This window comes from Octodon degus, unplaced genomic scaffold (assembly GCF_000260255.1).
Source record: "Octodon degus isolate 3935 unplaced genomic scaffold, OctDeg1.0 scaffold00031, whole genome shotgun sequence".
Lineage (NCBI taxonomy): Eukaryota > Metazoa > Chordata > Mammalia > Rodentia > Octodontidae > Octodon > Octodon degus.
Genome location: NW_004524607.1, coordinates 14,248,306 through 14,268,535, shown reverse-complemented (window position 1 = coordinate 14,268,535; position 20,230 = coordinate 14,248,306). Strand labels below are relative to the sequence as shown.

Genomic DNA, 20,230 nt, shown 5'->3' with positions numbered 1-20,230 from the left:
AAGACAAGCTTATTGTTATTATCAAACTACTTAGGCTATTAAGCTTAACCTCACTATATAGATACAAAATGGTCCTTCCTTTGTATCACCTTTTTTTGTTTAGTCCTGTCATAAATGGGTTTTCCTTTGGCATCTAAATACTATAAGTGCATGAATTCAGCAAAACAGTCCAACATAGTCCAGCAGTCCACAATAGTAGTGGGTTATCCACAGAAATTGTTGACTTGAGCTTTTCACAGCTCAGCATATTAATATGGCTGTACTTTATATACCTCGTTTTTATACTTTTCTGCTGGATGGTTAAGACCAAGATAAAGCAAGACCTGTATACAAGAAATGTAACTTTTGTATCTGATAAGGTCAGTCAAGTATCCTCAGGATTTATCCTGTAACCCTGTACCACAGTTTGCAGATCCTTTGTCAGTGTCAGCCATGTGGATGAGTCACGGCCATTGCTTGACCAATTTGCTCTCTGTGAAAGCCGTAGAGAATATTTTCTACTGAGATAATAATACTGCCTGTGAGTGGGCAGCGGCTTCCCCATGCCCCAGAATGTGGGTCTTTTATTTCTTTTTCTTGCATTACTACACAAATTTGTACTTCCAGAAAGAAAATAGTGAGAAAAACATCTTAGTCTTATCTTTGATCTTAGGGAGAACATGTTCAGCCTATTGTCTTAAATAGGATGTTAGAGGCAGCTGATTCATAGATGGACTTTACCAAGTTTATAAAATTCCTTTCAACTCCTATTTTGCTTAGAGTTTTTGGTTTTTTTTGTTTTCACTACATAGTTCAGCCTGGACTTCAACTCACTGTATATCCCATGCTGGCCTGAAACTCCTGGCAATCCTCCTGGCTCAGACTCTGAGTTCTGGGATTACAGTCCTGCAGCTAATATAAAGGTTTTTGTTTCATTTTAATAACTAGATGTTAAAATTTATCAAATGCCTTTTCTAAACCTGCTCATATAATCATGTTTGTTTTACTGTATTCTATTGATATGTTTTACCTTGATTGATATTTGAATATTCAACAGCTTTGCATTTATAAGATAAATCCAACTTGACCAGGATAGATTATGATTTTTACATGTTGTGAAATCTTATTTTCTAACACTTTGTTATAATTTTTTGACAAGGAACATTGGCCTATGATTTTTAATTTTTTTCCTAATATTTGGTATCAGTAATGCTTTAAATTGGTTTAATTATTCTTCAAATGATTGATGAAATTCTTCAATGAAATGCTCTTCACTTTCTTTGTTCGTCTGTGTGTAAAGTATCTGTTTTGTGAGTCTACAGCTCCCCAAAACTCTCCTATTATGTGACCACAATCAGCAGGTTAAGGATGTCACTTGAATAGTCCTTACCCACTTACATGGAAGCAACTCTCTGACTCTGGCTCTGGCTCTCTGTCTCTCTCTCTTTCTGTCTTTGTCTGTCTGTCTCTGTCTGTCTGTCTGTCTATCTGTCTGTCTGTCTGTCTCTCTCCCCCCCGCCAACGTCTACAGCTTTCATTCAACTTCAGCTCTCTGTTGACTCTTACAAATTTATGATTTTGTTGTTTTTCAGCTTTTTCTTGTTTTTGGTAGACAGGACGTTCTGTCCAACTTTCTAGATCCCAGGCACAGCTATCCCTGTGGCAACTTTTAACACACATTTTATGCGGGTGCTAAAAAAGAGGTGTCAAGGGTTTCTTGGTGACTTGTGGTGGGAGGACCTAGGGAAATCGTGAACCTATAGCATGTGTGCTACAGGGGGTTGTTTGTATCACTGAAAACTCTGAGAGGTTCACCAACACCGGCCTAAGGCATTCCAAGGCCATGGCCAACAGCAAATGGAAAGAGAGCATGACTTGAAAGAGAAGACAGGAGAGCATGATAAATTTTCAGGTTTTTCATCTTGGTTTGATGAGATAGGGCTATGAAGAAGAAAGCTGTGGGAAATGGACTTTTAAGCAGGACCACATTCTAGCCATGTGGTGGCAGGCTTTCATCTTTCCTTCTCTGCCTGGATCTGAAGGATCCTTTGGGCTTCCATGTTTAACTTTTGAAATGAGCACCAAAAGAACCAGGACTGGTTCCCTTCAGCCCTCCAAAGTCCAAAGATCCAGCCTAGTCTGCTATTTGTTGATCACCAGGTCATCCTCCTTGAAAGCTAGTCCTGTCACATCATTGCCTTTTCCAGAAAATTTCAATCCCTCATTGTCCACCATGTACAACACTGGCCATTGTATGTTAATACCGAAGAAGACTCATCATCCCCTTTAACCCCCTTTCCCCCACACCCCCAACCAGCCATACGGATCATTTCCTTCTCTCACCAGGCTCCTTTCTGATACCATGATTTGATTTCCTCACTATGCCCAGCCAAGAGTGCGGTTCTCAGACTTGGTACCCTCCGAAGTTGAGCCCTTCTTCCAACACATCCTACATGAAGGCTTTCCCCCTCCCAGCAGAGACAGCCCTTCTGCCCTGTGCCTTTGCTGCCCTGGTTGCCTTTGTGGTGTCATCTTCCCTAGGATATATGTTCCTTGAAGACAGGTGTATCACTGGATTCTATAGCTGTTCAATAAAAGAGAGAGAGGAAAAGTACAAAAATAGTTGCCCTTGTTGACAAAGAGAAGTTTATCTTCCAGATACATAAACAGCAATACATACAGGAAGGAGGTGACAGCTTTGTTGTGTTTGTTTCTTTACAATACAGAATAATTTAGCTTGAAATAGTTGTGCATAATGGCAGGGAGTATGTGTTGGTCATGGGTGATTTTTAGATGAAACTTGGTCATGATCTCAACTAGTGGATAGTAGAAAAAGGAATTAGAGAAAGGTTTTGTTTGCTCCTCATCTTGCATCCATGGTAAAGTCTCATCTGTGGAATGAGAAGATGGTCTAGTCCAGTTTTCTGCCTGTGCCTTAAGGAATTCTGCAACAGAGAATGAGAAAGAGCCCAATTCTCTTTCTTTGTAATGTCACTATTAGCTTCCAAAAACATTCATCAAGCTCCCCTGTTCTCAGTACTGTAATTGCCTGTGAATCATGAGTTGCAGCTGAGGCTTTCTCTTTCATCTCTCCTCCCCATGGTGCCTCCTGCCATTTGTTTTGCTGTCTTCTACAACCCCTCGAACAGTGCCCACCGCGCCCCCACAGAATGTACAAGCAGAAGCCGTGAACTCCACCACTGTCCAGTTCCTGTGGAACCCACCACCGCAGCAGTTCGTCAATGGCATCAACCAGGGATATAAGGTAACTACCAGCCTGGCTTGGAGCCTCAGGGTAGCTGTCCTGCTTTGTGGCCATCCTATGGTCATGCCAGGGCAGCTGTCCTTCCCATTCCATCAGGAACTCCAGACACCAAATGCAGAGTGTTTCGACCTTAGTAGGGTCACCATTTATCCAAGGTCCTACCATCAGCTCTCCTGGTTCAGAAACTCAAAGGATCAGTTATCAAGACAATGGGTCATGCATGCATAAGAGAGAAGCTCCTTATGAGAAAGGCCGTTCATTCTCAGTGGCTAGTGGGAGAGCTGTGTGGGGTGATGGGAGTCAGCATGTGTCCAAGCCACTTCTTGCTGGACGTAGCGCAGGCTCCGAGCAGAGGGCAAGCGGTTATATCCAGGAGGAAGGTTCATTCCACCCCTTCTCTGCTTTAGGGAGAATTCTGTTTAAAGAAGAGACCAGTTGGTTCAGAGTTTCTGCCAAAGCCAAATTAGAAACACAAATTCCTACTACCTACCTTCCCCCGAATCTGTTTCATAGATGAGATCAGGTGCAATTTGAAAGGTATGGCGTAGCTTTCACTGCAGTCCCCTTCCCCTGGTTGGCCTGAGAGCCACCCTCGGTGGATGCACAACATACTGATACTACTCCCTCCGGGCTGGGGCACTCAGGGAGACCTTTGTGCAGAAGGAATTCCATCCTCTCTGTTCGAAGTGAGTGATTTCAGCTTCAGAGTGAATCATTTCCCAGACACATGGTTCCTTTTATTTTCTCATTTGGGTTCATCTTCCTAAAACACTTATTTGTCTCCTAAAAAGGCAGACAGAGCTAAAAACTGTCCCTGCCTTTCTTTTTCCCTCAGAAGTATCCAAAATCAGAAGCTGTTTTGAAAGCAAATCACACTGATCAGCCCAGATGCTTCTGCCCTCTTGACTCTCCTGCCAGGTCTGACTGGAGAGACAGCCATGCTCATTTGAGGGCTGGGAGGGCTGGGCGGTCAGTGTGATCTGTGGACACGAGGTGGGGCCTGCAGCAGGGAGCCTTCAGAGCTAATTGGTCTGAGAGATGTTTGGTGTCAAAGAAATGAAAACTCACACGGGCTCCTAATGTTGCCAAAACATGAAGCAGCCTTCCTTGGAATATGCATCTATAATTTTTCTTTAAAATTGTAACCAGTGTCCTGAATTCCTTCTCAGGAAACTAATGCAATATGAATTATAAATGATTGATTTGACTGAATTAACAGACAGTGTGGTCACTGTCCCCATGGTTAAGAAACAGATGATCAGTACAAGCGGACATGGAGAGAGGTCTGTGAAGGTTTGCAGAAGAGTCCTTTACTCCCAAAAGGATCAAAGTCATTAATTTGTTTATATGTACATGTTTAAAATATATATGCATGTATACATACACTTGCATTTGTATATAATCATCTGTGAAATATCTTTAAAAGTGACTTTTTTCAAGTACACAGTATAGAATTTATGGGTTTAATTGTGACTATGCTTCCTTTAAAATTGTAATTGAGGCTTGTGTGAGGAAGGACACTTTTAAAGGATCTCTCTTCACTCATCTCTCCTCAGCTTCTAGCCTGGCCAGCAGATGTCCCTGAGGCAGTCACTGTGGTCACCATTGCCCCAGATTTCCATGGAATCCACCACGGGTACATCACGAACCTGAAGAAGTTCACTGCTTACTTCACCTCTGTCCTGTGCTTCACCACGCCAGGCGATGGGCCCCCAAGCACCCCACAGCTTGTGTGGACTCACGAGGACAGTGAGTACTGCTCTCCCTGGCCCCTCCAAGTTCCTGCGCCTTGAGTCAGGTGTGGAGCACGTGGTCCTGCCACATCCAGCACCAGCCAGCCCAGAAGCCATGTGAGGAAGCCAGGGACTCAGAGTACTTACCATTGGCTCACCACCCCCACCCCACCCTGGTCATCCCAGGCACCAGTCACACCTGAGGGATAGTGGCACCTGAGAGACAGAAAGAGCCAGGCCAGAGGAGGCAGCTCTGGGGACAGAGGTGGAGGGCTGCTCCTGCGGTCTTGCCAAGCCCAGATGTCGACTTCCAGTCCTCTTACCTCCTTCCTTGCTCACCACTGCAGCCCCCACCCCTCCTTCTGACCCTACTGGGGATGTCTCAGCCCTGCATCTCTGAGCCCCTGCCCTTGGCTTTGCGTCATCTCCATCTGGTCTGTAGGAAACTGCAGTTTCTTCATTCTCAGGCCCACTGATGTGACAGGAAAACAGTGGCTAGTGGTACCTTCCCTAGAAAATAATCAGCCACATTGCGAGATGATATACAAAAAGGTTTGTCACAGTTGTGATTTTTTTTTTTTTAAATGAAAGCATTCAAATGATTCAAATGGGAAGGACTGGGAAAAAAAACCAGAGTGACAGTATAATGAATATTTTACAACTATTTTTAAAATGAAACTTTAAAGATCAATAATTAGGGGATTAATGGTTGTGATTTAAAATTAAGTTTAAAAAGTCTACAAAGCCATATGAGATCTAAATTTAATCAGCATACATTTATATGTAATTCTGAGAGTTGCTGTTTCTGTGATACATTGATAGATTTTTTTTTGTATTTTCTTAGTATTTTTCAGTATTTTTTCATGTCTACCACAGTATGTACTTCCCTTTAAGAGGAGAGATAAAGCCAAAGATGTTTATGATTTTTAAGTTCCACCGGGCTGCCCTCATCTCTCACCAGCTCCCCCCAGGTCTGCTGGTCTGGGTCATGGTCTGGCTCAGCTCCCCGTGCCCCTCTCTACTTGCCTAGCATGTGCACCACAGAAGTCCAAGCCTCCCAGAACACACCGCCTCACTCCCTGCTGTTCCACCCTGTGTTCTGTTCCTCTTCCTCTCTGCTCAGCCCCTTTCATGGTCCTATCTACTCTTCCTTCTAATGACCTGGTCATGGGCATCTTCTCTCTGGCCTTCCAATCTGGGCACATCTGTCTCATCCAGGGTGAAGTAAGCTGCCCCATGGAGTTGCCCAGTGAGCTCCTTATTTGCTTTCCATGTAAACTGTTGCCTTGACCCCTGACTGCTCATGCCCTCCTACCCCTTAGTAACATGATTTGCACACTGCCTACCTGCTGCCCCCACAGGTCTGTGTCAGGAAAAGTAGAATGGATTTGGATCTTTTGAGATGCTGACCCCTCTTTCAAAGCTAAAAAAATAAAACAAAACAAAAACAGCCCTATTGTTGCTGTTAGTTGATCCTAGAAGTTCTTCTTATATCTAACTTTAGTCTGTCTTCTATGATATATTGAACTCAGTTTTTTTATTGACAGTTACAGATTCCCATGGAACTGTAAGAATCAGCACTGAGATGCCCATATATATTTGTCTGGCTCTTACCAATGCTTTCATTCTAAAACTATAGTCTAGCATCACAGACAGTGTTCCAACATTGGCACTGGTCAGGGGCCTAATTTGAATTTGTCCAGTTTTGCTCATCCTCCTCTGCACATGCACACCGAGTTCTCCACAGTGTGTAGCACGTGGAGGTGTATGTCCCAACCACCAAATCCAAAGCCCTCCATGCTCCCCACACCACAGAGGTCCCCAGGATTCCTCTTATGTAGCCACCCTTCTGTGCTCTTTTTCACCCTAATCTACACACCTTTTGTCTTTCTTCTTGCCTTGTTGGCACTGGCTAGAACTCCTACTATATTGAAAGCAGCCATTCTTTCCTGTTCTCCATCTCAAAGGGAAAGCATTAGCCTTTCACCCCTAAGTAGGATAATTTTTGCAGATGTTCTTTATCAAGCTGGGGTCAATCCCCACTGTTCCACCCTCAATTTGTTGAGTTTCTGTCATGAATACAAGTTGGATTTCTTCACTTGCTTTTACTGTATACGTTGATGTGATCATGTGGTTTTTCATCTTACCTTGTTGATATGTTGGATTACATTGATTGATTTTGAAATGTTGAAACAGTCTTGTGCTCTTGGAACAAATCCCACTTGGTCATGGTGTGTAATTCTTTTTATATGCTGCTGGATTAACTTGGTGGATATTTTATGGAGGATTTTGGCATCCTGGTTCATGAGAGATATTGGTCTGTGGTCTCCTATTTTTTCCCTGTGCTCTATCTGGCTTTAGTATCAAGGTGATACTGATCTCATAAAAAAAATTTTCTCCATTTTGGAAGGGATGTATCAAATTGGTGTCAATTTTTCTTTAAATATTGGGTATAATTTTAGAGTGAAACCCTCTGGATCTGGGGATTTCTTCCTTAGGATGTTTTAAATTATAAATTCAATCTGTTTGATGGTTATGGAATTTTTCAGGTTGTCCATTTCATCTTGGTTGAGTTTTTGTTTGTTTTTCCTTTTGTTTTGACACAAGGTCTTTCTATATAGTCCAGACTAGCATCTAAACTCACTGTATAGCTCAGGCTTTCCTGGAACTTGTAGCAATCCTCCTGCCTGAGCCTAGCAAGTGCTGGATTTACAAGCTTATGCCACCATGCCCAGTTTGGTTGAGTTTTAGTGGTTTGTTCTTCTTTAGGAATTGACCTTTGAAGAGTTTGGATTTATGATTATAAAATTATTTGTCAAGTTTCTTTCTTATCTTTTCAGTGGGATAGGCACTGTACAGATCTCCATTTTATTCCTGACACTGGAGACATGTATCTTCTTTTTTTTTTAACTTTGTCATTTTTTTTCAGAGGTTCATCAATGCTGCTGAATTTTTAAAAAGAACGAGCTTCTTGATTCATTGATTATCTCTATTATTTCATATTTTAATATTATTTGTTTCAGCTCTTTATAGTCTCCTTCCCTCTGCTTGTTTTGGATTTTTCTCTGCTTTTTCTAACTTCTTGAAAGGAACACTTAGATTATTATTTTGAGCCTTTTCCTCATTCCTAGCATAACTATTCAGAGCTACAAATTTCAGTTTTAATGCTGTTTTAGCTACATCACTCATATTTTGATGTGCCATATTTTTACCTTCATTTGGTTGTATGTGTTCTTTTTTCCTATAAGACTTCCTCTTTGACCCATGGATTGTTTAGAAGAATGATAACTAATGTCCATGTGTTTGGAGATTTTCCTAGTGTCTTTCCATTATTGATTTCCAGTCTGACTCCATTATGGGAGAACACATTTTCTCTAATTTCAATTCTATTAAATTTTAGGATTTGGGCACAGGATGTGGTCTGTCTTGGTACATGTTCAGTGAGCGCCTAAAACATGTATATTTTGCCATGGCATCTGCTTTTCAGCAAGCAAAGACACTATCACTATCACCCTTTTAGAATTTGCTAACTGAACAGACTTCCTGTTCTTGTGGTTTAGCCTGCTTATCCTATTTGGAGAGACAGAGTGTTCTTGTAAATATGAAATTGAAGGCAGTGCTGAGGTTCAGCCAGGAAAGAGAAATCTGAGCTTGGGTCCTCGAGAGACATCTCTTGTGTGTCGACAAAGTTGGCTGTTGTCTCCTGCACCAGGTCTACTCTCCAAAGTTCCAATGGGATACAAAAACGTTTGGGAGGGGGGAGAAAAGAGGAACAGATTATGAATTTGTTAGCTGGTTCCAGCAGAGTAGAGGGCAGCACATTTGGGCATGAATCCAGGAAGCAGAAACACGGAAAACATAAAAAGGAACAAAAAGCGTCTTTTGCTATACCATCTATCGAAAAAGAACACGTCAGTTCAGACCCATCAGAATGTCTTTCTGCATGCTCAGGCTGGGGGAGGATGACATGGTCCTGACAGCCCTTCTATTTTCTTGTCTGCCATGTGAGGAAAGTGGTATTTGTCAGTGTTTGAGTTCTTCCTAACATCTTGCAGGTTTCACTCAGGTGAGTGTGGTTTTCAAAACTGTTACCATTTTTTAAAAAATTCACAAGCTGTATTAGAAAGTATTGTCTAAGTACCACTTGGGAATGCAGTATTAAATTCACCTAAAAATCCTTCTCCTGTGCAGACAAGGCCAGCAGGAGCCAGGGCCAGGCCTGCGGTGCAGCAAAGCCTCGCTGCAGGAATCCACAGACCCCTGTTCTGCAAGATAGGCAGCTCCCTTGACTTCATGCTCTCCCTTGACTTTAAGATTTTTTAAATGCGTTTTTATGAGTAAAAATCTTGGTGTGGCTCACCTAATAGGCTCAAGAGAGAGCTGGGTATTCTGTGCGTGGCCAGGGCAGGTTCCCCACCAAGATACGCATGCACCAATCTTGCTCTTGTCTCCTTGCCAGGCATCTTATTTCCTTCCTCTGTTGCCTTTGATAGGACTTGTTCCCTTATATTTCTCCCATATTGGGAATGGAAAGGGGTAGACATGGGGAGCATTCATTGTCTGTGAGGCTTTAGGCTCTGAAGCAAGCAGACCTGAGCAAACCAGCAGCAATTGATCAGGAAACTCCAGACCAGAGGATGCCTGTGAGATCCACCCAGCACCCAGCATGGTGCACAGTGGGCATCACCCCTCCAGCTCCCTCCTAAGCATCACCTTTTCCACTGTACCCCAGGCCCTGCATAGTTGCTGCCACTGCTGCTGCAAGGCCCCTTGCTCAGAGCATGTCTACCCCCAGCCCCACTTCTCCCTCTGGACCATCATGCAACCAACATGCAGTGGAGACCAATACGTAAGGATGGGGCAGAAACGTGAAAGGGCTCTAAACTGAGGAGAACGGTGTTGCCAGCCTGTAGGTGTCTCATTCCCAGTCTTTCTGTGCTAGGTTCCTCCATCATCTATCTGTTTTACAGCCAAATGTTCATAAGCTTAAGTCACTAACTCTTGTTTTGGGCTCTTCTCTTGGTGGCAATCATCTCATCTTAGAAATGACTGTTTCCTCTGACTATAAGAAGCTGCTGCTGAAAGTTCCCTCATAGTGTCAAGGGCATACCAATGCCCCATGTTTTATTATTTTATTCTCTCAGTCACCTTGAAAAGTCATGTTTACTCTCCCTACTTCATAGAAGAGAGAGTGAAGACTTTGGGACCTTTAGTGATGAGCTCATGCACGGTGCAGCGAGGTCTGAAGACCAGCACCACCTCCAGTGTCAATTCACATGGTGGCATCTAGGAGGCTTTCAATACCAGTTCCACTGTCCCACTTGCATTTTCCCAATGTTTCCTGCAGGTTTCTTGTGGCCCTGGCTTACCACTTCCTCTCCATAGTCAGAACCTACCACATAAATCCAATCAAAAGAGAATAAGACTCTGGGGCTAACAGGTGCCTCTACTTTTAATTGGCAGAACCGGGAGCTGTGGGCCACCTGAGCTTCACAGAGATCCTGGACACATCACTCAAGGTCAGCTGGCAGGAGCCTCTGGAGAAGAATGGCATCATTACAGGTGAGCGTCTGCCTCCCATCATCACAGGGGAGCAGCCTGCCATCCAAAACCAAATCATGAGTTTGCCATACCACAAAGAGATAGCTGTAGTGTCTAGCCAAACCACAGAGGGTGGGCCCATGTCCCAGACTTCCTGGGATCTGGGTAACGTCTGCCTAGCCATGCAGCAGTCACAGCCCCAGGACTGGGACTATTCAGAGATGGGGTCATTTCTTTGTCTGGGAAGCACCCTCAAAGTCTGGGGAAAACTGAAGCTCAGAGAGAGCGTGTGGCCTTTCCATATTCTGTGAGTATGCAATGAAAGGCTGTGGTGGGCAGGCATGTTTTCAGATGCAGCCAGTAGGACAGAGGCCAGCCCCTGTGCTCACACACCAACCTCCCGGTCCTCCACACAGCGACACATTCAGCGAGGCCAGGATGGTGGCCTCACCTCTTGAATCTACATCTCTTATTCTTCTCCTCCCCATTGTGCCTCTGGTGAAAAACACAGAAGAAAGTAGAGGCAAATGGAGAGCCAGCCCCAGAAGGTCCTGAGTGGGGCTTGATGGTGGGCTGCATGTGGTTACCCTTTCCATCGGGACTCCCCCGCCACACGAAGCCCCTTCAAGGAAACAGCTCACTTTTTGCAGGACTTTTGATGGTTTTGTTTTATAGAAGAGGTTGCTGAAAAACATTCAGGTTAAAGTTTAAACTTCAGAGGGGTGCTTCTGATTTGGTAAAACCAATACAACTTTGACCTGGATGAAGTTGGAGGGGTTCCTTCCATGGGAAGGTACAGATAGCCCCCAAGGCCCTCATTCCCTGCTTCAAGCACCATGAACCACCCTACAGGCCCCCTGTAGACCCTCATTCCAGCTGTGGGCATTGGAACACAGTATGCCTCAATTAACCCTCCACAATTGGGTTAATTGAGGCACACTGTATTGCAGGGCTGGCCTGCTGCCTGGCCCAGAGGCTTTTATAAACCATTCATTACAGTTTCACATAAGCTTCGTCAACTATGGCAGTCTGACCATGCATGTACTGGGCACAGATGCCAGCATTCAGCAAAGACTTCCCCAGTGGTGTGTCATGTCCCATCAGGGGCTTGTCCCTAAAGATTTCACAGCCAGGTTGGCAGTTTCAGAGGCCCTAGTTTGAGTACATCAAGGAGTAAGTCCATCAAGAGCTGGTCACACAGCCACCATGCTTTCAGACTCCCATGAGCCTGCCCAACTCCTGGAGTGCCTCACAGTTCCTAATGCGAACTCCGGCTCTCCTGGTGACCAGAACCTGCGCAGGGAATGTGTTGCCTGGAGACAAGAATGGTGGCCAATACCTGTGACCCAGCTGCCGTACTATGGCACCCCTACTACCTCCTACCAAGGTGCTGGAGAGTACAGCAAATGCTGTCCCTGGCCTCCCCTGCAGGGGACACCAGCACTTCAGATTGCTGCTTTCTATTCCCCACTCGACTTGTCCTACAGCTGCAGGTAGCCCATCTGGTATTTGGACCTGGTGTCTGCATCTGTGTTCTGTCCTCCTCTACAGTCATGTACTGGAGCAGAGTACTAGCGGTGCTCCTGTCCTATCCAGAGATCCCTCTCTTCCCCCATCAGCAGCTCTCAGTTGATTTCCCGAAGTTCCAAGCCAAATATACAGCTAACGGTACTGCTCATTAGCTCATTGCAGCATCTAGTAACTTCCATTTTATATGCTAACCACTAAATAGTGGCTTTCAGTAAGTGAAAGGAAAAGCTGTGTGCCCCAGCCATCCAGTTGCTCACATCAAGCAATCACATTGGACCTGCCACCTCTGTCCCTCTTCTGTGATGGCTTTTCTGGGGCACTTGTCTGCTTATCACAGAAATTGCTGAACACTCTGCTGTGCTGGGACAGATAGGAAATGCCCAAAGGCAGGGAGGACGGTGCCATCTTGAAACCAAGCTCCACAGGCAGGTAACTTACGCAGTAGGGACTTGTCTGTTGCCTCAGCTTCCTGCAGTGTCCCAGGTACCCCAGGCTCAGCCTGGGAGCCGCCTGCCTGCAGGAACTCCTCCTTTCTGCCCCATCCAGCCGCACATCTGGCACCAGCCCATCGCTGCTCACCATAAATGCCTGTGATCTGCCAGATCCCCCAGAGGCTCCTACCGAGCCCAGTGCTCACATCACACTCATGGGGCCTTTGGAGCTGTTTTCCCCTGAACCTTAACTTGAAATAAGGTAAACATGTCCATCTGGGTCTGCCTTCAGGAGGTCATAGTCTGAAATATCCAAAACAGCATCCTACTTCCAGGACTAATGAAATACATCAAACAGCATCCTGATTCCAGGACTGGAAAACTGTCACCCCCAAGCTGATCGTTTGCTGTGCTGAAACCTGCTCTGTACAGGATGGCAAGTATTGCTTCCCATCTCTCAAAGACAAGAACAAACGGGCGGAAGTTGGGAGAGGGCAGGAGCAGCAGGAAGCACCACAGGAGGAGAAGGCTTTAGTGCAGACCCTAACGGGCCCTTCCATGGTCTGCATAGGAGCCATGTTGGCCTCTGAGAGCAGAAATGGGGCTGCCTCGAGAGACGCCAGTGACTTTGGTCTGTCCAGGCTGGTTCCAAGCAATCTGCCATGTTCTAGAAGCCCAGCTCAAGATAGCCTATCCTGCAGGAGTTTCCTTGTTTCAGACACACGGGCTGGTTTAGCCGTGCGCCTTCTAAACACACTGCCATCAATCTCGTTTTATAGCTTTAGGGGAAAGCCAGAGGCAGGATCTCGGCTAAGTGGCGTTGCCAATACTTCCAGTTTATGATCGTCTGTTCTCACCAGCTAATGGGGCTTAATGAACTCATTTTTGCGTTTTATTTAAGCAAATACATATAGTTACAAGCAACCATCTTCTGCTTATTGTGGAATTTGACCTTTGGAACTTGAGCTTTTCCCAGTTGGATTTTTCAGGCCTGTCTCCAGCTGCTGCCTGAGCGGCAGGTGGCGATGCTACCACCGGCTCTGCCCTTCCCATGCTGTCCCCTTCCTCACTGTGCCCACCCTCCACTTCCCTCCACTCCTGCCCCAACTGTACAGCACACCTGTGCCCTGGAAGCTGCAGTGGAACCAGCATCCCAGTTTGAGAAGTGCTGTAGAAGACAAGGTCCTACAGAGTCACTTAGGGTGGCTTTGTCCTAGCCTGATGTCACCCATCACCTCCCTGTGAGGTTGACCCTCTGGGAAGCTCTCTTGGCACTAGATGCTCTGGTACCCCCAAATGGATGTGGCTCTCCCATGGGCCATGCTGGCAGCCCCATGCAGGCCTGCTCTGAGCTGAAAGTATTTCATTAAGTAAAACAAAAGAAAAACTACACTTGCAGGCGAACCTAGCTCTCAGAGCCAGTTTCACTGAGTGCTCGTGGGCATGCCTCCTTCCCTGGATGTCCTGTGCAGTTGTGGTTGCTGCTTCAAGTGGCCTAGCCACAAAATCTCACAGCTAAGCCCTGTATACTATGTGGTGGGGAACCCTGACAGATACAATGCTTTATCGCCCACACCCACAGTGCACACCCCTGTTCTTCCAATTTGAGGCCAGAATGAAAAGGAAGCACTGAACAGGGCCAGCCACATACCCACCCACCCAAGTAAATTTCCTACTGTGCCTTCATTGTAAATTTCAGTATCTTCCCCTCTCCCTCTCTAAACTCTGATTTATGAGGGCCAGGATGCAGACAGACAGTCTGTGATTGGATGCACTGCTCTCCTGTAGAGAATTTACCTCAGATCAACAGAAAATTATTTCGGAAGCTTCTGTGGTCGTTAGTCTCAGTTAGGCAGTTGCTCAGAGCAGGTGGGATGCCAAGCTGGAGGCATGCAGCCCCTGGCCCCAGTGCCTTCTCCCCCTTCTGCCGCACACCAGAGCGAATAGCAGTTGTGGACTAGAGCTGCTAGGGTGCACCACAAAGTCCCAGAGCAGTGTGAGAGTGGGACAGCATTCTGCCCCACCACATGCCCACCTTATCCGTCTGGCCATGGGAGAATCACGTGCCATCCTTTACCTCATGTTCCAAGCCAGCGTGTTCTCTCTGCCCATGTTTCCCTTGTACCTTCCTAAGCAGGTATAAGCTTGTCCTGTTGTCCATGTGGCTTTGGTTTGTGTCCATAACTATCTGAGCATGTCATGTGATCAATTGTGGTCCCAATAAATCCCAACAATGTCACACTTACTGAAGATGGTAGAATCATTCTGTCTCAACTCAGGTTGATGTGATAAGCACAATTCTGTGTTTTATAAATTTTAATGAAAAACAACTTTTAAGCCAAATTTCCCAGCAAACAAGGTAGAATTCAACTGGGCCGCCTCTTCCTGCCATTCAGCATGGCTCCTAAGCATGACATTGTGTAGATTTATCAGGTGTAACTGAAGCTCAGGGTGGCTTTCAGGTTTGCACAGGCACTATAGAGCAGGTGGCAAAGGAGGCCCCATGGGAGGCAGGGTGTGTGGCACTGTGGAACAGGCCTGGACCATCCTGGACCCCATTTTATCCTTCACGAAATGAGGGTGACAGTGCCCCCAGGGTCCAAGGTGTTTTGTGTTGACTGCATGAACTAGTGAGGTGCTCAGGACCTTCAAACAATTGTCTGGGCTTTGATGTCAATAGGACTCATTGTCCTAAAGGGTTTTGTTCTATTAATTGTGCCATTATTTCCAAACTCAAATTAGCCTGAAGAAAGAAGCTAATGCGGAACATCATAGCGTTTGTGCTGCTGTGTGGAGGATGAGCAGGCTGAATACAGAGGAAGAGGACAGCATCTAAGACCCAGACCTGGGGGCAAAGGCCAGGGGTCACCATGCAAGCCAGCCTGTGTCAGGGCCCTGAGGAGGGAAAGGGGAACAGGGTCTGGGGGACGGCCAGGAGCCTGCACGGGAGACCATAGTCTGGTGGCCTCTCTGCCCCATAGCCAGTGTAATTCCAGGCTCTCTGCTGCCCAAAGGTACCAGGGTGGCCCCCTCTCTGTGCCTTTCACCCTTTGCTGTGCCCAGCTGCTCTCCCCAGACTGAGTTTCTGGCGTCAGCTCATCAAGACCTCCGGGAGATATGACAGCTGCGGGGACAGTGAGCCAGGAGCAAGTTCTAACATCAATTGTCCTTTCAAAATATTAAAGTCCCAATATGCTTTCCTTAAATTCTTGTTCACCTGCAAGTACAACTTTCTAGCTTTATTTATTGCTTTCATCAGAACAGAAGGAAGCTAAGCTGCGCCCAATGCTTCAGTGTTGCCCAAGTATCGACCAGAAAGAAAGGAAAGCACGCGTTTTCAGCAGTTTCCTTCGCCCGAGGACCCACGAGCTCCCTACATCACTGTTTCCCTCTTTAGCAGACATGTTAAGCACTCTCTAACAGCATAAATGCCCACCAAGGGGTCAACTCAGACACTCGTTGAGTATTTTTTCTCGAAGTCCCAAATCACTATGGAATCTGAGGTTGAATAAATTGTGATTATGAGGCCCCACCAGACTGAATAGACTACAGGGGGAAATTAAATTTTGCTAGGAAAACAGGATATTTAAAAGGGGGAGAGGCAGGGCTAGAAGCAAAACTTATGCACACAGGTGAAAAGACACTTCTTTAGGCAAAGCACTGTGCAAACTACAAAAGTCATCTGTCAGTCACTTCATAAAGGGAAAAGTAGAAGTGTGCCACAAATTATGTGCGACCCAAGAGCCAGCCCCTGATTTAGGGCACTCTGTGATAAAAATAGCAGCTCATAAAAATGGAAATATTGGTGGCGCACATCCATAACTTGATGAGCGGAGGCTAATGGAGTGCAGCAGGCTGGCAGTTGTTCTTTATTCCAAGTACCAGCATTAAGGCCACCAAATATTTCCCAGATCCTATCCTCTGGAGGTCCTTGTGTCTTACCACAAAGAACAAGCCACCTTAGTACAAGAAGGGGCCCAGGCAAGGCTTCTGTAGAGCATAAAGGAAGGAGCCCTGCCTCAAAGCTCCATTTCAGCAGGCAGTGGCTTCTCCCATGACCTCTCATGCCCTGAGGGGCCCCTGTCCCCACCTTCTCAAATCTGCCACAATGGTCATAGGGCAACCTAACCTGCTCCTCAGCCTGGCGAAAGCCCTGACTCACTCTTATGTATCTTTTTAGGCTATCGGATTTCCTGGGAGGTATATGGGAAGAATGATTCTCGGCTCACACACACCCTCAACAGTACGACCCATGAATACAAAATCCGTGGTCTGTCATCGCTCACCACCTACACCATCGAGGTGGCTGCAGTGACAGCCGCGGGTGCAGGCCTGGCCACCTCCTCCACTATCTCCTCTGGAGTACCCCCAGGTTAGTAAGATGCTGGCATGCTCTCCCTGCTCTTACTTTTCCAGTAGAGGGGAGTGACACAGTCGTTAGTGGCATTTCCATGCAGGACCCACTCAGTACCTGAGACAGAGCAGGGTATCAGGTTGAGTGTGTGGAGATAACGCTAACCCATCTTCCCCCTCCCTTTCCAGCACATATGACACTCCTTACTGTCTCTCCTATGAGTGTGTGGTTGTGAGGAAACACACTGGAGAAAAGGGTCAGCAACCATATGGAAGGTAGAAGCCTTTAAGAGGACACACTCAGGAAACACTCAGATTACAACTGAGAATAGGAAGCACAGAGGTTTGCTCACCCTGCAGAACCATAAGAGTTGAGGTTTTCAGTAAGAAGGAAGAGGAAGAATTGGTGAGGAAAAAGGTGATTGGTCTCCTCTAGGTATGCATGCCCATGCATAAGCCATCATGGCAAGCTTCCTTCTTGGGGCAGGTATGCCTTACACCTGTTGTCACATCCTTTTGAAATTCAGATTATCTCCTTAAATGTCTGCCCATTTCAACTTTAGAAAATTGCTACCTGACTCATTCTTCTGCAATTTTAAAGTTTATGTTTAAAATGAATGTGTTTTCACAGAGTTCACAAATGTACATGAATGGGAGAAAGTACTATGGAGCTGTAGGTTCCACTCTTAATTATAGCTATGAGTCTTCTACCACTTAAAATATGTCAATTTGCCATATTCAGAGCTTTGAGAAGTCAGACTGCCTCATTCATAAAGGCTGGAAAGACTTCTGTGAAGCCAGCCTTTGTCCCTGCACTCTCCCATGTCCAGTCAGTCATCCTAACTGTTTAGTCTCCTGGGAAAGTGGCATGCATGCTCTCAAGAGACTAAAAACAATTAAGTTGTATGCAGTGAAAAAAACCACAAGAGCCCACATGAACACTATCCCTTACCTCTTGGCTTGAGGCCACTCTAACAGGGACACTCAGCCTTGAGTATCAAGGGAATCTGCTGGCACTGTGTCTCCTGTAGTATGGGCTGGAGGCCTCTGAGCCCAGGTCACTCTGCCATCAGTTAGTGCCTTGATTATGTCTTTCTGTCCCCCAGTAGACACTGGTCGCCATCCTAGAAGTGGCCCTCATACTGCCAGATTCATGGGTTGGCCTTGCCGCAGAGAGCTGGGCCCACCCTGAGGGTCTGATTCACAGAGCTGGGTGAGGTTCTAGACACTCCTTTGGGACAAGCTCTCAGTGACATTCCTGCTGCTGGCCAAGAGCTGCTCCTGGAGACCCATGTAGGGCTAAGGCAGTTCAGCATTGTTTCAAGTCTTCAGTTAACAGAGAATCTTTTTTTTTTTTTTTTTCATTTATGTTACACAATATCTGGTTCCCATAATACACACTTAAAGTGTTTAAAGCTACTTCCCAAAGCACATATTTGAAATAGCATTAATACTTTCACAACAGTAGTGACACCAATGGTATAGTGTTTAATTTGTTATGAAGGACTGTGTACCACAACAGTGGGAAAGGTTGGAAGTGCATCTCATGGGAGTTACCAGGTTTTTCTTAGGATGGCTTGGACACTGTGCACCCCAGGCAGGGCATGGGCTTGTTGGCCTGCAGAAGGCTCTGCACCCAGCCTTACTGTCCACAAAAGGGAGCTAGAGGGGCAATGAAAACCTGATTGTATAAGCCTTTGATAGCCTGGATGAAGGGAGGCAAAACAGCTGCTGTTCTGCATTTACAGGACAGATCACTAGTAGCGCAAAAGTGTCTTTACACAGGTCTGAGCATTCTGAGTACCAGCGGGAAAAACATCCTGCATTCCCGATCCCTTTTGGGGAACTGTGTTCTGTCTGCTGTGCTTGAGATTTAAATCCATTAGTGAGCAAAGAGCCATTTTTAAAAGCCCAGAGAGCTGAGGAATACAAAGGAGAGTCACTTGTCCTCTGGTTTAAACATTTTCTGCTTCAAACTCATTAAACTAGATGTGAAAGGACCCTTAAAATCCTAGACTCTGCCTGTGCCAATACCAAGCTGATTGCCAAAGTAGTTTTATTGTCCCTGGAAAAGACTAACCTTTAGACTCTCCCAGGATTGCAAGTTAGAAAGTCACTCCTCAGGTACACTACAGGCTAAAAGCAGCTTGCAATATGTTATCTTCTTCATTTCATCCTGCTGTCTCTCTCCTGAGTATTTCTCATTGCACAATGACATAAACTCTCATTCAATACCCAGTGTTGCATTTCTGAGCAGAATAGGCTCTTTGGGGAAGAAGTACCCCCAAAGGCTCTCTATCTATGAGTATGGTGAAGCCATAGGAAACCTCATGATGGGACCCACCTGCCACCTTGTTGCCAAAGCAACCAAATGCAGACAGAATGGGAAGAGTTCTGCACTGTCACCTGCATTTGGTTGCCTCAGAAACCAGACTCAAGAAGCCTAAGACTCAAGACCTGAACCCTCGCTTTGTCATGCTACCTGGAAACATCACTTTCCCCATACTGACTTCCAGGGCCTCATGGGAACAATGAGAGGGAGGGAAATTCCCAACACGTGGGGTCATTTCAGCAGTCTCAAGAATTAACATGAATTCATCCACCAACTACCTATTAATTACCTGTGATGTTCAGAGATGAACAAGGTATGTGTCTCTTAATGCCACATAAGATGTCCTGGAGCCATGGATGACCTGTCAGAGTAAAAATCATGCTAGCTGATGTCCAGGGGAAGCCCTGCTGCTTATTACTTCCACAGGTTAACAACAAATCCTTTTGTGAGGATAGAATGTTGAAACTGCTTCCTTGCTGACAAGTTTGATACTTGCCATAATTCATGATGAAATTTCACTCTCTACTTGCTTCCTGCATCCTTCTCCAGACCTGCCTGGTGCGCCTTCTAACCTGGTCATTTCCAACATCAGCCCTCGCTCTGCCACACTTCAGTTCCGACCAGGCTACGATGGAAAGACATCCATCTCCAGGTGGATTGTGGAGGGGCAGGTATGTGGCTCATAAAACTGAGTGCTGGGCTTTCCAAAGAGCACCTTGAGTACTGTCCTTGGGGGACAGGGGAGTGATGCTTTTTGCAATGATTCAGCAGCAGGTAAAGACCTAGGGGCAGTTGGGGTAGGGGTTGTGCCTAAAAGAGGAAAAGGGGAGACAAGTCAGTGCAGATGCTGGGGACAGGATGGTGAAAGTCAGTAGACAACAAGATGCCGGACCAGAGTCCTATTAGGTGATTGAAAATACAAGAATGAGGGTTAAAATTCAAATTGTGTCTCAAAATAAGTCAGAATTTGAAAGCATTATTTAAAATTCTGTATTGAGAGGGCTGGAGAGATGGCTCAGTGGTCTAAAGCACCTACTTGAAACAAGCTTGGCAAAGCACAGGGACC

General features: G+C 45.8%; 1 protein-coding gene across 2 annotated transcripts in view; it reads left to right on the top strand.

The window, feature by feature from the left end:
* The window catches only part of Sdk1 (sidekick cell adhesion molecule 1), a 986,062-nt gene that overhangs the window by 827,125 nt on the left and 138,707 nt on the right, over nucleotides 1-20,230 (top strand). For both annotated transcript variants that reach the window (XM_023713416.1, XM_023713415.1), the window contains exons 18-22: nucleotides 3,129-3,244; nucleotides 4,801-4,993; nucleotides 10,441-10,539; nucleotides 16,660-16,851; nucleotides 19,714-19,835. In XM_023713416.1, the coding sequence (XP_023569184.1) occupies nucleotides 3,129-3,244; nucleotides 4,801-4,993; nucleotides 10,441-10,539; nucleotides 16,660-16,851; nucleotides 19,714-19,835 (722 nt within the window). The remainder of the gene's footprint in view (nucleotides 1-3,128; nucleotides 3,245-4,800; nucleotides 4,994-10,440; nucleotides 10,540-16,659; nucleotides 16,852-19,713; nucleotides 19,836-20,230) is intronic.